Source organism: Kluyveromyces marxianus, chromosome 5 (genome assembly GCF_001417885.1).
Source record: "Kluyveromyces marxianus DMKU3-1042 DNA, complete genome, chromosome 5".
Taxonomy (NCBI): domain Eukaryota; kingdom Fungi; phylum Ascomycota; class Saccharomycetes; order Saccharomycetales; family Saccharomycetaceae; genus Kluyveromyces; species Kluyveromyces marxianus.
Window position 1 is genome coordinate 512,044 of NC_036029.1, and position 16,292 is coordinate 528,335.

Below are 16,292 nucleotides of genomic sequence, written 5' to 3' on the forward strand. Positions count from 1 at the left end.
CGTGGTAACTAGAAGACTACACAGGAAAAGCATGCAATCAAAACAGAGAAGCGAGAATATACCAAGTTGAACTTCACTGATAGCCGAAGGACATTAGAAAATATACTTGCATTCCCCTTTTGTACCAATTTTTCGCACTCATTCCTTTAAGTAATGTATGGAGATTTAGCTAACAAACTGGTGCTCGAAGCTAAGAGAACACAACAGCTATCACAAGCAGGATTTAACAAGCAACAACTACCAGCATACCAAGATGAGCTTATAAGAGGAATCATAAGAGAGGTATCTGCACTGAAAAAGAATGTGGATTACCTGCGTGAAGAACAGCTCGCAGATCAAAACAACAAGATGACGCAGTGCAGGTATGTGGTAGCGATGCTGTCAATGGAAAGGAACAAGAGATGTCTACTGGCATACGAAAAGTTGAGAAGCGAGCTGCTGGACGCAATGGTGTGGGATAACAACGGAATGGAGTTTTCCAGTCTGCTTTCGACATCTAATTCCAAAACACAATTTGACTCTTCCATGCTATCTCATGCAGAACAAGAATATCTAAAGGAATACTCGCAGCTGCTTACAGAGCTGAAAAGCGGACAACTTTCAGAAATAGATCTCACGGGAACTCTAGAGCCCCCAAGTGACGTGTTCATAGATGTAAGAGTCCTCAAAGATGCCGGCCAAATTGAAACAGAATATGGTGTCTTTAACCTCATCAAAGACTCACAGTTCTTCGTTAGACAATCAGACGTCGAGAGACTTATACAACAGGGATATCTACAAAAGATTTAGAAAGTATGGGAAAACACAACCACAATCAAGCGTTCCGACTTGATTCACATCCACAGCCATACCCCATCGGTCCTGCAGCTATCAGTTCGATTAAAACAAACTTCACACTTTAAATTTCTTTTCCAGCTCATCGCCCATACAAAAAATTTTCAATTTTGTATTTAAGCAGCGATGCCTAGTAAGAACGTTACCAAGTATGTTTACCATCTGGAGAGTAGTTGTAGCGTGTTTGAGATTAGGATATAGTTTGTTACAATCTACCTTTGAACATATCGTATATATATATTTGGTAGCCAGACATTTACAAATATCGAGAAATACCGATATACCATAACAATAGATAGACAATGTCAAAGACTGAGGTACACGATTCTGCTACGCAGAAAAATGAATTGAACGAGCACGAACAGCATTATTTCACTTCTTATGACCATTTTGGTATCCACGAGGAAATGTTGCAAGATACTGTTCGTACTTTGTCGTACCGTAACGCTATCGCACAAAACAAGGACTTTTTCAAAGACAAGGTTGTTTTGGATGTTGGATGTGGTACAGGTATTCTTTCTATGTTTGCCGCTAAAAATGGTGCCAAACACGTTATTGGTGTTGACATGTCCAGCATCATCGAGATGGCTAAGCAGATTGTCGAATTGAACGGTTTATCTGACAAGATCACTTTGTTGCGTGGTAAGTTGGAAGACGTTGTTCTACCATACAAGAAGGTTGATATCATCATTTCCGAATGGATGGGTTACTTTTTGCTATACGAATCCATGATGGACACCGTTCTATATGCCCGTGACAACTATTTGGTTGAAGGTGGTTTGATCTTCCCAGACAAGTGTTCAATCCACGTTGCCGGTCTTGAAGATGCCAAGTACAAGAATGAAAAACTGAATTACTGGCAAAACGTGTATGGTTTCGATTACTCTCCATTCATTCCATTGGTTAAGAGAGAACCATTGGTGGATACCGTCGAAAACAGTGCCGTCAACACCACCAAGTGTAAGTTGATTGAATTCGATCTAAACACAGTAACTATCCCAGACTTGGCTTTCAAGAGTAAATTCAAACTCCACACCAAGAGACAAGACTTCATTAACGGTATAATCTCATGGTTCGACATCGAGTTCCCTGCTCCAAAGGGTAAGAAGCCTGTTACTTTCTCCACTGGTGCCCATGCTGCATACACTCACTGGAAACAAACCGTGTTCTACTTGGAAGACGACTTGGAATGTGAACCAAACGATGTTCTAGAAGGTGAATTGGTTTGTGTTCCAAACAAGGTAAATAACAGAGACTTGGACATTACCATTTCTTACAACTTCAAGGCCGGTGGCCCTGATGGTAAAGAAAGATCAAGAAAGGGTAAAAACTCCTACATAATGCATTGATCGGTGGTCGATCGATCTTCTCATTTTTTTCTTTCCCCCTCAACTTTTTTTTTTGAGCTTTTCATTTCTTACACAATCGTCTATCATATATTACTTCGTTTGGGACAGTAATTGGCTATTCTTTTGGCCATGGCTTTCTTCTGTGATTTATCTTCCAAAAATAAAATAAAATAAAACGTCGTTAAAGCAGTTTGTAACAGTATTCCACAACCATAACTACATCTTTTTCTGCGATAGACGCTGAATAGACGAAGTATTTTAGCATTGATAATATATGTAGCTCAAATATATACATATACATATATCTACATTATATTGCTTTAAACAGTTTTGCTACATTGTGACTTGCACGGTTGAGGTTTAAAAGAATGCCTTAAAAGTAAAACCATATTATGTAAATACCACAGTTTAAAAATGTCGAAAGGCGTTTTGTAAATTGAAGAATAGAAAAATCGCTTAAGAGGACGGACCGGTGTACATATGCAAGATACAAACGAGGTAAATTATATACGAACACACTTGTTTATACTCCTAATTATGAATAATTGTCAAAAGTAGAACAACTAATCAAAGTGCGCTTAATCGTGCTTCAAAGTTTCCATAGTGGCAGCAGATGGCTTAACCTTCTTGGAGTTGTCGACCTTCTTGGAACCCAACTTTTCAGCAGCAAAGACCTTGGCGTAAGGGTTCAATCTCAACAAAACTTGCTTGTTCTTCAATGGGTTCTTCTTTTGGACGTGAGTACGCTTTTGGGTGGATTGACCAGCAGCTCTCAAGACAGATTGGATTTCAGAAGAGTTGATGATTCTGGTAACATCGGAGGTAGAGATGATGTTAGATGGCAAAGAGTAACCAGCCTTGACGGAGGCAACGGTTTCGGAACCCCAGATTTGGTCCAACTTGGAGAAAGCGGATTGAGTCCAGATAACGAATCTACCCAAGTGAGCACCTGGAGCCAATTGCAACAAACCCAAAGAGGCAACGTTAGCGGTTTCGACACCTGGAACGTTTCTGAAGGCCTTGACCAAACCGTTGTCTTGAGAGTAGACAACCAATGGACCTCTTCTTTGGGTGAATCTTCTGTTTCTGTACTTACCCTTACCAGCTCTTAGCTTCTTGGACTTGATGACCTTGATGACATCGGAGTGAGCACCAACAGCCTTCAAAGCAGCAACAGCTTCCTTGGTCTTTTGGATAGATTCCAAGTCGTCGGATAGAACCAATGGGATGGATGGAACCTTTTCGACTCTGTGACCTCTGGCCAAAACCAAAGATGGAACAGCAGAGGCAGCAATAGCAGAAGCAGTAGCGTATCTCTTTTCGTTTTGGTTGACCTTAACGTTCCACTTTCTCCAGGTCTTGGTTGGAGCGAACATACGACCACCACGACACATGTTACCGAAAGCAGCTTGACCAGATCTGTGGGTACCACCACCACCAACACGTGGAATACGGGCAACAGCACGACCAGTACCCCAAGATTCAGCAGAGGTTTGGTGACCAGCGTTTTCGGCAACAGCGTAAGCTTGTCTCTTGTTCTTGTTCACAGAAGTGAAGACAGAGTGGACAATGTCTGGACGGATTGGAGCACGGAAAACGGCTGGCAATGGCAAATCGGTGGAGGTAGTCTCACCGTTCAAAGATAGAACTGCAACTTGAGGAATAGACATGGCTACTGAGGTATGCAAATGTACTTGATGATGGTTTTTCTTCCAAATAAAACTAAAATCTAAACTCTTCTATGTATCAATAACTTAAAAGTACATACAAATGAAAGCTTTTCAATAGGCATCGAACTTTTTCACTTTTTATATTTCAGCGATTTCTTCAAATTTTTCAAAATTTTTCACAAATTTTTTTTTTTTCAGAAAAATTTCTGTTTTTGATGCGTCGCCAGTGATATGTTGTCATCACGCACGACATAAACGTATTATTTTTTAACATGTGACATGCACGTGATATAAGTGCTGCGTCGCACGACAGGGCAAAGTACCTTATATATGCATATATATCACCTACCTATGGTATAGTTTATGACATTGCCTTGCGAAGGATACTGCGTTCTGACGATACAAGTATTCTGATCTGGTCAAGGTTATAGTCGCCCTCAGTTCCGGGGATATTAGCGTACTTTTTAGAAGAGCATAATGTTTTTAGTAGTGATTTACCTTCTTTTGAAAGAGGCGATTCTAACTGTGGAAGTTTCCTGAGCAGTTTCGAGGAATCGTCCTTGGCCGATAGGAATTTTTTGTAGGCGGCAGATGGCATTGTAAGTAGGTTAATGATTGCAAGCAATATTTCGTTTGGTTTTCCGTCAAAATCGAGGTACATAAATTGCCAAGCATCGAGTTCCTCCTCCTCCTCCTCCTCGTCTTCGTCTTCGTCTTCATCTTCATCTTCATCTTCATCTTCATCATCGTTGTCCTGATCTTGTTCTCCTGTACTTGTCTCTTCTTCTTGGTCCTCTTCTTCATCTTGAATCTCCTGTCTAGAGGCCTGGTACCATTCTTTGAAACTCAAGTGTAAACCGTTCTCCCACCATTCCATTCTCTCTCCGATACGCTTTTGGTTCTTCTTACCATACTCCAAAACCTCTTCAGATAAATCAACCACATCATGAGGATTGTCGACTACACAGAACCCGTATCGTGCTAGCAAATAGGAATTCGAATGATCCCCATATGAATTAAAAATTTCGGCGCCGGCGTCAACCGGTTTCGAAAGCACGATATCGACACACTCATCGGGATTTATTTTACCAGGCATCTGTATCTTTTCCTTCTCATCGTCTCCATCCTCGTCTCCATCCTCGTCGTCCTCCTCTTCGTTTTCAAGTTCTTCGATAAGTTCCATGCTAATAGTGCCAGTGCCAGGGCCAGAACCCTTTGGTACATCGGATTCGCTCTTCTGCGCCTCCATATCCATGATTTTAGTGGCTGCTATAATGTGTCTGCATGCACCCATCTCACCACACTTACCACACACATCGTAGATACTTTCAAACCGGACATCGGGACTTGAGGAATGATGGTTGAAAAGATCCGCTATGACTACTAATCCAGAATCATGATAATTGTCTATCTCGAAAACTCTCGAGGAAATTGCATATGCAATAGCAACAAACTCCATGAAGTTTTTAGCAGTCGCAGCTTCATTGTCAAGATCAAAGTCAAATATATAAGGTATCTTTAATCCAAATTCTTCATTCCACTTATGCGATAATGCAACTCCTACTTTGAAACCTTCTTCGATCTCATCCTGAGGCGATAAGGCTTCGAATACAGTGTCCAAACACGTATTCTTTAAGAATCGCTTATATTCTTCGCTCCAGTACGCCGGAGGCAAATATAGTTTATCCCCATGCTTAAAAGTGATACTCTTAAGATACTTGTACCAAAGGTTGGCCTCTCCGAATACGAACATCTCGTATATAAATGCAATGTTCAATGCTAATATTCCGCTCAATTCTGAGTCAACTAGTAGGTTAGCAATGCTGCTATTTTCTGGTGTGAAAACAGATGACTTTGGTAACCTAAGCAAAATGGTATCTTCCTCTAGATCATCCAATGCAAAAACACCAAGCCCTCCATGCTGTGATCTTCTTATCTCACAACTCTTTGTATTGATATAACCTTGAGCATCATGAACAAAAGACAAGATCCCACTCAGATCACTGATGTCCGTATTTGACATATTGTATACTGATATCCAGCTTTTGTTACTCTTACCTCTGGTCGAACTTAGTTAATGTCCGTTCAGATAAGGTGAAATGAGATGAGATGAGATGAGATGAGATGAGATGAGCTTTGTAACTTTTAAAGTCATGTTTTATTGGAAAAAATGGTAGGAAAGAAACCAAAAAGGATATAGAATTTTGGAATATAGCACTGATCACATCACATTGACCAAGATCGGAAGTATTCATCAAATACCAGGAGTAGTAAAATATCTCTTTCTATATTCACACGTATATACAAGTTAGAAAAGTAATTTAGAAGATGTATCCTCCCGATATTAAACCTTTATTATTTGATCGCTAGGGACCTTTGTGTGCTCTACTTTTTGTAGAAGTTCATCCATAATTTCAGAAGAATGTTTGTCTTTCATACCGACCTCAGCAAGTACATTGCCATCAGGACCAGTAACCTGTAATACACATGGAATATCCACTTTTTTGTCCTCGTTCTTGATTCTGGTAACATTGATTGGCAAAGTAGGGTTGTAAAACTGTAGTGTAGGTAGGAATTCGTGCCAGAATTTACGAGCACCCATATGACCATTGAAATTTTGCTGCTGGAATTTCAAGTTTAGTGCACTATACTTTGAAGGATCCAAAACAACTTGAGGCTTCACAGTTGTTGCACTGATTTTATTTAAGAAGGCTTTCTGTTTCACTATTCTGGACATCCTGATATTTTATTATTAGTTTATTGTAGTTACTTCAATCTGTAACGTGTTGACGTCTTATACCAAGGCAAAAAGGTACTCTTAACGCTATGTAATCAACCTTCATCCAGCGAACAGTTGGTTCTTGTAGTAAACCGAATTTTTTTACATTTTCTATTGACTTAGACTGAACATAAATTTTCAAAAGTGGAAAAAAAGAACTGTCACGTGAAAGCAAAAAGTATTTACTGCTTCTCTAGATCGTGATAATTAAGAATCAACTCATGCGATTGTATTTGCCTGCTATTGGAAGAAGTGAATTTATTTAATGATTGTGATACTTTTCATTGTTTTATAACTGTAAAATAAAGTTCACTTTAAACTTTTTTTGTTAGGTTGCTAGAGTTTGCTATTTCGTCTGTACTATATAACAACTGGCCTTTCATGAGCTTCATAAGTATAACTAGACAGCTGTACTTAATATCTCTAACAAATGAGTTATTGGAAATATTGTACAAACATAACGCGTGAAAGGTGTGAGACAATGGAAAGAAAAGTGCTTCTGAATAATTACATGTATATATATATAATTGGATATACATAATTTCCATTCTATCTGACTTGACATTGATTAAAACAAACAACAATATGCCGAATAAAGGAAGGGAGCGTATAATAAACTTTTGAACTGAATAAAGGGAGTCTAGTTAAAAGGTGAATATGAAAGTGTTTCAATGCAGATTCTTTGGACATAATATAATGCATGCATATAAAAAAAAAAATTCAATACGATAAGAAAATTATGGTATTGACAACTTTGTGAAAGTCAGAAGTCTGCGAAAATGGAATGGTATGGGTCTTCTCCTTGTACACCATAGTTGACTTCTTCTTCTGGATACCTATCATATTGGGAAGTGTCACCTTGTCCTGCCTGGATAGGTGGTTCGTATGGTGTTTCGATATTTCTACACAGCAACTTTTCCCATATAACTTCGCTAAACCATGGATGGTTTTTAACGTCTTCACTACCATTTTGCAAATTACCAAGTCGCTGACTTAAATCTCTTGTAATGAGCTTTGATATTAGATCGCGTGCATCTTCATGGAAGAATGGAGGGAATTTTAGGGGAGCATTTAAAATATTCTCATAAGTTTTGATAGTGTTTGAATCATAGAAAGGTGTATAACCTGCTAACATTTCGTAAATTAAAACACCAAAACTCCACCAATCCACAGATTTATTGTATGGCTTGGTGCTGACAACTTCGGGGGCAATATAATCTGGCGTACCACAGAGAGTGTATGTAACATCGGGCACATATTTTGCAAATCCAAAATCCGTAATCTTAATATGTCCGTTTTTATCTAAAAGAATGTTTTCTGGCTTTAAGTCCCTGTAAATGATGCCCTTTGAATGTAAGTACTCTAAGGCAAGACAAACCTCCGCAGCATAAAACTTGGCAACGGGGTTTGGGAATCGCTGAGACTTCCTCAATAGAGAGAACAACTCTCCTCCCTCAATGTAGTCCATAATCATGAAAAGCTGCTGTGAATCTTGGAAAGTACCCCACATTCGAATAATGAACGGGTGTGAAACTATACTAAGCATATTCCTCTCGTCATTTGTGTGTTCCACCTGTTTCAGTTTGACAACAGTATTCTTCTTTAGGACCTTCATAGCGTAAAACCTACCGTTATGGTTAGACCGTACTAGGTGGACCCTACCAAACGAACCGGTACCCAAAGTTCTCAGTATTTGGAAATCGAATAATGCATACTTTCCGGAAGTAACTTTAGGCTTTATTGTGGGCGACATGCCCAGATGAGAAGGATGCCTTTGAAGGCGGGTTGTTTGACTACTCTTGTCGTTATTTCCCGATATGCGATCTGTACTCTCCGAAGTATAGTTACCGGTTATAGTATCAGATTTTGCATCAGTATTATTAGAATTAGAATTAGAATTAGAATTATTATTATTAGTAGTAGTAGTAGTATTGGAATTGGAATTTCCTGTTCTCGTCTCACCAATGTTGGAAGAGATGGAGTGTATCGTATTGCCACCAATGCTGTTGCTGGCTGAAGGTAGATCCTCTCGTACAGACAAAGTTTGTGAATGGTCTTGAGACTGGCTTTCTTCCAATGAAGAAACCGTAGACACTGCCTGAACCACCGGAAGTTCTATCTGGTCGTTTCTCCCAGGCATGTAACCTTCGTAATCTTTATCATAAGGTGTCATTTTTCTTCTCTTTAGAGGACGTAGCCCATATAACATGCAACTTGGGATTAGTATATGGCCAACAACTTTATATGTTGGAACAAATGGGGTCGTCTGGTGAACGTCTCTTTGTTTTGTTTTTTTTATTTGAGAAACTATCTTTGCTGTTGTTTGTATGAGTGCTAATACTGGTGATGGTCCCTTATGGTTCAAAGAAAAAGGATTAGTTGAGAAAAAAAAAAAAAAATTGGGAAAAACCGTTAGGGCCTTAGAAACAAGCACAGGAAAACACTCTAGAAACTCTGGACACTCAGCCGCGTTGCGAAAAAGCAAGACGTGTTCTCAGAAATTTGTGACTATCGCTGGTATACCGACTGCCAGACCAAGAACAAAATAACAGTTACGCTAGTAGCAAATATGAGCTTGAGCTCTAATTTTCCTCTTGCTGTAAAAACGAAATGTATATGCTCAAAGCCGAAAACTAAAAGCAGGAAAGTAAAGGCGATTAAAAAAAATGCAGATGCAGATGCTATAATATGTGTAACAGCGAACGAACCACAATGTAATGTGATGTAATGCAACAAACAAAAATAAAAAGAATGCAAAGCAATGAATGATATTCACTTACTTAAGTGTTTGCCGAAAAAAAAAAAAAAAATCAGATGCCCCCCCACTTGTAACCCAAACCTTATTTAATATTCACGCACGGAAAAAAAACGATTTCTAAAAGTTTCTCAATATATATGCTTTCTAAAACCAAGCAGTTTGTTATAGCAACGTCTCGCACTTAGGCTTTCTATATACCGTTTTAGGTTGTTTTTTCCCTCTCTTGCGATGTCTCCTGTCACTACGTGGCCAAAACTTTACGGCTGTGATCTATTTAACGGCTGGTGGAGCATCGCGCATCATGTTCAAAGTGTTGAAACTCTTCTTGAATTTCTTTGTTCGTAGTTTCGTCAGCTCAAACGTAGGATATAACCTCCAAAAGCGAAAGCGAAAGCGAAGGTAACAGTGAGAAAAAAAGAAGAATTAAAACCATTCTTCGCTGCACTTGTTTCTATATCCTCTCTAAAAAGAGCTACAGAGTGGCGGCAAGTCAGTCACTCAGTCACTCAGTCAGTCGGACGGCAGCGTAATGACCTTGATTCTTCGGAATACAAGGTGGGGCAACCTCATAGTTTTCTTTCTTTTTAGATTTTCTTTTCTGTATATGTAATGTAGGCCCATACATAGGGTTTGGGCACGCTAGCTCTAGGTAGGTGAATGACATGCAGCAAAAACATTGACTTGGTTTATTTCCTTTCTGTTGATTTCTTGTTTCGTTCGGTCGTGTTGGTATTGATTGACCGTTTATGCAGGCTATTCCGAAAAGTGAGATCTGAGCTAGCAGAGGCCGTGCGTATAGGCGTTCAATTTAATGCACCTCTCTGCATGAACGAGAAAAAGAAAGTAGAATTAAATAGATTATTCAAGGAAGCAACTGTGCCTTTTATTTCTTTTGCACTGCTGTCCGGAATGTTGCACTGCGCTACGATATGCTTACTGGTGCAACGTATTGATTCGTTTACACTCCTTGGCTATTTCGGTAAGCAAGTAAGTGTCTTGATGGGAGAAAAAAGCCAAGAAAAAAAAAAGAGATTTCCTGATTTCAGACCCGATATTCAATGCTTTCAAGCTTCTCAGTGCAATTCTCAGCTTCTGTGCTCTGGTTTCGTACCCTTGACACCATTAATAATGCCAAATTGGCTTCCTTTTTTCTTTCTGTATTCAAAACAGCGCTGTACTCCGAATGCCGAGGGTGCTGTCCAAACTTGTCACATTTTCATTTCTTTTTCTTGGTGTTTGGTTTTTCTTTGTGTACCTTTCTCTCTATGCCTCTCACATACAAAGAAAGAGGGGCATAATGAGGTATACACACACACACACAATGCACGATCTGATCGTAATTAAATATATACTACAAAATAGGGTAAATAGGAATGGGAATAGGACCCAAGAAAACAAAGCGAGAAAGAAATCGTTTATCTTGTTGTAGGGATTCTTAGCGATTTTGCAGAGGACTCGCGTCGTTGTGGCTTGGGGATGCTAGAAGTGGAGCCGTAGCGTGCTTTTGCATCCCGCATGTTTAATGTCGGTAGCGCTACTTCGGATTGACGTCTTAGTAATTCAGGGTCTTCGACAATCTTTAAAAATGCACTTAGAACACAAGCCAAAACTGACATTGTCAGTGGTATGTAAACAAATAACGTTGGATTTATGCTGACTGTGTGGGAGTACAGACTTAGGAAGAACGATGGTAGCACCATCATTGTGCCGCTTCTTATCAATGCCAACGCACCGAAGTATTCCCCAGTACTACTTTTCGAGCCGTACTTAATCACCGTAGATTGGATTGTAGGAGACAACATGCTTGACAAAATTTGGAAAAGTACAAAAATAACCACGGCCGTTTCGTTAGGGATCGCGATAACGGCAATCAACGATAAAAGAATGAAAACCAATGATGTGCGTATCACAAAGGTGTCTGTGTGATCGATGGATTTTTCCAAGACCTTAAACCTCTTTTTCAAAAAGTGTAGAACTAGCGGAGCTAGGAATAGCAAGGCAGCAGCCCTTCCAAGTCCAATGCAAGATACAAAGTAGCCGAGCTCTTCTGAACTCCAATTGAACATGAAAACAAAGGCCAAAACAAGCGCCGGAACTGAGGCAGCGGTACTAGTCATAAATAAGCAGTCAATTGTTACCAATAATAAAACCATATACCTTGGTATTAACGAACCAGCGGCAGTTGGGGCAATCCATAACTTCCTTATAGGAGACAAGAAATCGAAAAACTGAGCCAATGTGTACCTAGCCTTTACAGAGATCGATCCCAATGTTCCGGTTGAAGAGTTCTGAGTGGCAATACTCTCCATACTTTGTCTTCTTCTCAAAAATTGAACTTGAGACTTTTGCTTGGCCATATCGTGTCTTGATTCCCCCATAAGGAATGCACACACTAAAGTGACACAAACTGCTAACCCCAATGCCGTCCACATAGGTACAAAATTGTTACCGTTAGAAGCTTTCACCAAGAGAGAGCTGAAAAATGGACCCAAACCAATAGCACCATATATTGTGCTCATCACAAAACTAATGTATAGTGGTCTTGCCTCGGGTTCTACAATGTCCGATATGTAACTGTTACCGTTAGCAATTAAACTTATCGTGGACGCACCAAGCGATGGAATACATTGCCCTATAATGAAAAGAGTCCTAGGGAAAGGTCGACTAGTAATGAACACATATATCATGAGAGCTAATCCTGCAGTCTTCATAAACGAAATATAAATAAATATTGGTACCCTTCCAAATCTATCTGATAATTGACCAAGTTTACCAGAAAGTAAAGTTCCAGCAATACCATTAACCAAGAATACGATGGAATTCAATTCTGAGAGCTCTTTTTGAACCTTAGCGGAATCACAAATCGGAGAACCATCAGCATTCCATGTATTATCCGAATACGCAATGCTTTCACATACTCTTTTCATGGACAAGAGTGTAGTAGGCGGGATGACAAAGGACTCAGTCAGACCTATAGCGGCTAGGATTGCACACAAGTAAACCACAGAAGGTCTGGTCCACCACTTCATATCAGCATGCTTCTTTCTGGCCTCACGCAACCACCTAACCTCATCAGAATCATCCTCATCTTCTTCATCGATAAAAGAATTCTCAAATATAGCAACCCCAGTATTCTCGACAACATACTCCATGCCTTCATTGGCATACTCCTGAGCACTCATAACTCTCCCATTATGTGATTCAGGGTGTTGTGCAGTAGGCAATTCCTCATCCTCTGGTACCATTTCGCTAACGGCCATTGAATAAAGCGAAGCACTAAAAAGGTAACGAATACTGGGAAAAAACGTTCCTCCTTATTATAAAAAATAATTTGCTAATGATTTCGACAAACTGATTTGAAAAAAATTACTCCCTTCAAGTAAATTATGTCCATTGTATTCCCAATCATAACAGTGCCGGAACTAACTTCCCTTTTTCCTTATGGCATATCTTGAATCATAGTTGATGTTATTATTTATACGGTATTTTTTTTTTTTTTTGATTTCTGTGCATTGCGAAAGATACGGCTGTTGGCTGCAAATTTCTAAAGGGGGATATTGTTGACATAATTTTAGCAAATCTTCGGCTCGAAAAAACGGGAGAGCGGAATTGCTGTTAACTGCGTAATTACTGTTTGTTAACGGTGTGCATACACGATACGAAATTATGTACAGGTGGGTGGACAAACGTAGTGGTTTGTTGTTCTTGGCTTCCCATCTTGAGTTTTCTTAGGTGTTTTTCTTGTCTGAGTCTACTGCTAGTGGTTTTGAGAGTTGGACATTTCTCAAGACCAAATGTGCAACTATTTCAAGGATTAGCATGAATAACGAAGATAAGATTGCTAAGCAGTAATTTGATATGGTGATGCCAATGTCTAGCCAGCTACCTTCTGTTTTCAATAGATAGAAGAAGTTTAGAGACAAGATATCACTTGTAGATATAATCAAGCTTGATATTGTGTAATCTTTAATGCGGAGCTTTAAGTTCAAAATACCGAGACCAGCAGACAAAATAATGTACGGAATGATTAGCTTGATCATGAGGAGCGCTCCCATTGGGAAGGGGTCAAAGATAGGCATTAGCCTATAGACTGAGTCTAGGGAGAAGGATGAGATTGATGCCACATTACCTGTGCCGAAAAAGGCGTTTTGTAGTAGGAAAAACCCAATAACGGTAACTCTGATCAACTGTCTATAATCGTCGGATTTGGTCCTTTGCTCTTTGATCTTGGACTCAATCTCAATCCATTGGACAATGTATGCACTGAATACCAGGTAAAAGAAGGACTCGAAAGATATAGTCAAAATAATGAACGTAGGGGCAAAAGTTAGGAAAATAATCAACATTCTTACCTTATAGTTGTTATTTGGGTGCATGTAATGAACCAATGGCATAACTATGAGGGAAGTTACCAAAATTACCCAGCCAGCCACTTGTGCGTCCTTTGGTAAACCGTCTCGGTTTTGTAAAGAAATAACAGACTTGTTTGTCGCAAGAGTCATTAGAATGACTAGTAATATTTGTGTAACAAAGGTAATCCTTGTGTAGGTATTGAGTTGTTTACGGAGATGCAAAAACCCTCCAATGGAAGCCAGCACAATCATCGCACTGGATATATTGATCTGAGTTAGGTTCTCGATCTTAACGGGGTCCAATAAGGTGAACACTGAAATGCAAGCACTTGTGACAAACCATAGAATGTTTCTCTTCCAGTTCTTGTAACCACACACCATTGGGTAGAAGGACAACATGTTAAATACAAAGGAAAAGATCCAACGGTCGAAGAAAGCATAAACGATTGCCTCATAAACAAATACGATTCCTAACAAAAGGCCAATTCTATGAGATATTGAGATGTCTTTTAAGAATTCTCTGATACCATCGTGGAGAACAGCATGATCTGTAAAGATCTGGGACCAAAAAATTAATGGGAAAAGTAGATACATGTAAAAGTTGAAAGGAGCCTTCTGGTAATATAGAACGTAGTTCAATACAATAGTTAAAGTGCCAAACACGAAGTAGTTTAATACCGATTTTTCGGTGTTGTATTCTTTGTTTAAGATGAATAGTCTTAAAAATATGGAAAAGGAATAGACAATCCAACTTAAGAAACCTAGAGTGACGATTGTTCTTATAAATCTCCAGTTGTACGTTGTGAGGTACGCTAAACCATCCAAAGTCACTTTCATTAACTCCTCAGTTAACTTTATTGCTTCTGGTTCAAGGGAATTTTCACCTTGAGCAATTCTATCAATGAGATTCTGGATTTCTTCTAGGTATTGATTGTATGGTTTCTGTACAAAGCCTTCAAATTCTTTGTACACAAATTGAGAAGCAATTATTTCCTCTTCTTTTACCAAATACTGCTCTAAAATAGACTTGGCGTTGTTGAAGAGTGCATTAAGCTTCTTTTCTTCTGAAGCATCAATAAATGCTAAAGGTAATTCACCAACAGAATTCACTGGGTAGTTGACACCAATTAAATACGACATTAATGAAGCAATATCTGCTTGGTTGACGTCATTTCTTTTGATATCAGCAAGATGCCAGTTCTCGGTGTAATTGTCAAAAATAGGAACTTCATTTTTAACTGGCTTTTTCAATCCTGCACCCCATGCCACAAGCGGTGTCCGAGTATTATTGGGATGACCATCACCATGAGATCCAAATGCACTCATTCCATGATCAGCAGTAAAAATAAACGCCGTATCTTCATCACCAAAGAATTCATGGACCTTTTTCACTAATATCTTTACTTGCTCGTCAATATACTTGACATTGTCGTAATATTCTGCAGAGTAAGGTCTATAGGAATGGCCAGCAGTATCACAACCCAACAGGTGTAGGAAAAAGACATTTCCATCTTGTTTTATTTCATTGCCAAGTGTCTTGTTCACTTTTGAAGCATCGAAGAGTTCATATAAATGTCTGAAGACGAATGCGTCTAGTTCAATTGATGATTGTGTGAAATCTTCAAATTCGTGACCATACATCCAAGCGTCCACCTTATTTGGGGTAGCACCTTGCTTAAACATTGGTAAAATATCTGGTGAACCAAAAGAATACGTGTGGGTTGATTGATTGAAGAAACTATCAAAATCAACTGGGTTCTCCTGCCAACCTTTGGTGACCGCACTGACGTCTTCGTAAAAGCCAGCAATCATAGCCACATGACCAGGTCTAGATTCTGTTGGCATTCTAGTATGAGAAACCCCGTATGTTGCCTCATTTTGAACCAATTGCCTGATATATGGTGCCAAAAAGTCGTGCTCTCCGCTTACTGGATGCACTAGTTTCTCAAATGTCGTGTCAGCACGTAAACCATCACCAACAATAAGGAAAAGTCTTTTAGCTGGTGGTTCATTTGTTGAAAGATGTTGTCTCATACCATGCACCAATGGCGAAACAAAGTAAATGTCAAAGATTGACCATAGATAAAATAGGTGGAATAACACACCAGCTATGATGAAATACGCTCTATGCTTATTCCACATGTTTGCCCCGATATATAGATTACCGCAGATCGTTCACAGCACCCTATTATTTCCGTCTAAATTAAATGTGAAAGTTCATGAAACTTCTTGGTCTTGCACGTAATAGACCTATAAATCAATATGTAACAATATTTTTAACTTAAGTATGTTTTCTTCCAATAAATCGAATATAACACGTTGCATGTATATAATATTCAAGCGAGCTACACCAGACACGTTAATAAATTATTTTTAATAAATATTTATTTTTCAATAAATAGATGAAAAAAATGGTCCATACTGAGTACGTAGTGGATATAATTAGTGTTGAATCGGCTATAACTGGAATGAGATCAAGATTTACCCGCCAAACGTCCGCTAAAATATCAATCAATTTGCACAATTCTAAAGGCGTTTCAAGATGATGCC

At 39.1% G+C, this 16,292-nt stretch overlaps 8 protein-coding genes across 8 annotated transcripts; 2 read left to right on the forward strand and 6 right to left on the reverse strand.

Annotated features, from left to right (window-relative positions):
- Nucleotides 1–153: 153 nt before the first annotated feature.
- PSF1 (DNA replication protein PSF1) lies at nt 154–789 on the forward strand (the record flags this gene model as incomplete). Its single annotated transcript, XM_022820223.1, has 1 exon — nt 154–789. The coding sequence occupies one exon, from the start codon at nt 154–156 to the stop codon at nt 787–789; it is 636 nt and encodes a 211-aa protein (XP_022676708.1).
- A 347-nt stretch (nt 790–1,136) lies between these two features.
- Nucleotides 1,137–2,183, forward strand: HMT1 (protein-arginine omega-N methyltransferase HMT1; the record flags this gene model as incomplete). The annotated part of the gene is made up of 1 exon (XM_022820224.1): nt 1,137–2,183. The coding sequence occupies one exon, from the start codon at nt 1,137–1,139 to the stop codon at nt 2,181–2,183; it is 1,047 nt and encodes a 348-aa protein (XP_022676709.1).
- A 578-nt stretch (nt 2,184–2,761) lies between these two features.
- RPL4B (60S ribosomal protein uL4) lies at nt 2,762–3,853 on the reverse strand (the record flags this gene model as incomplete). Its single annotated transcript, XM_022820225.1, has 1 exon — nt 2,762–3,853. The coding sequence occupies one exon, from the start codon at nt 3,851–3,853 to the stop codon at nt 2,762–2,764; it is 1,092 nt and encodes a 363-aa protein (XP_022676710.1).
- Nucleotides 3,854–4,214: 361 nt separating this feature from the next.
- RKM3 (protein-lysine N-methyltransferase) lies at nt 4,215–5,876 on the reverse strand (the record flags this gene model as incomplete). The annotated part of the gene is made up of 1 exon (XM_022820226.1): nt 4,215–5,876. One exon carries the CDS (start codon nt 5,874–5,876, stop codon nt 4,215–4,217), a length of 1,662 nt encoding a protein of 553 aa, XP_022676711.1.
- A 321-nt stretch (nt 5,877–6,197) lies between these two features.
- Nucleotides 6,198–6,590, reverse strand: MRP49 (mitochondrial 54S ribosomal protein mL61; the record flags this gene model as incomplete). The annotated part of the gene is made up of 1 exon (XM_022820227.1): nt 6,198–6,590. The coding sequence occupies one exon, from the start codon at nt 6,588–6,590 to the stop codon at nt 6,198–6,200; it is 393 nt and encodes a 130-aa protein (XP_022676712.1).
- An 805-nt stretch (nt 6,591–7,395) lies between these two features.
- On the reverse strand, nt 7,396–8,841 carry TPK1 (cAMP-dependent protein kinase; the record flags this gene model as incomplete). The annotated part of the gene is made up of 1 exon (XM_022820228.1): nt 7,396–8,841. One exon carries the CDS (start codon nt 8,839–8,841, stop codon nt 7,396–7,398), a length of 1,446 nt encoding a protein of 481 aa, XP_022676713.1.
- A 1,964-nt stretch (nt 8,842–10,805) lies between these two features.
- On the reverse strand, nt 10,806–12,650 carry KLMA_50249 (uncharacterized protein; the record flags this gene model as incomplete). The annotated part of the gene is made up of 1 exon (XM_022820230.1): nt 10,806–12,650. One exon carries the CDS (start codon nt 12,648–12,650, stop codon nt 10,806–10,808), a length of 1,845 nt encoding a protein of 614 aa, XP_022676714.1.
- A 468-nt stretch (nt 12,651–13,118) lies between these two features.
- On the reverse strand, nt 13,119–15,884 carry MCD4 (mannose-ethanolamine phosphotransferase MCD4; the record flags this gene model as incomplete). The annotated part of the gene is made up of 1 exon (XM_022820231.1): nt 13,119–15,884. The coding sequence occupies one exon, from the start codon at nt 15,882–15,884 to the stop codon at nt 13,119–13,121; it is 2,766 nt and encodes a 921-aa protein (XP_022676715.1).
- Nucleotides 15,885–16,292: the final 408 nt, after the last annotated feature.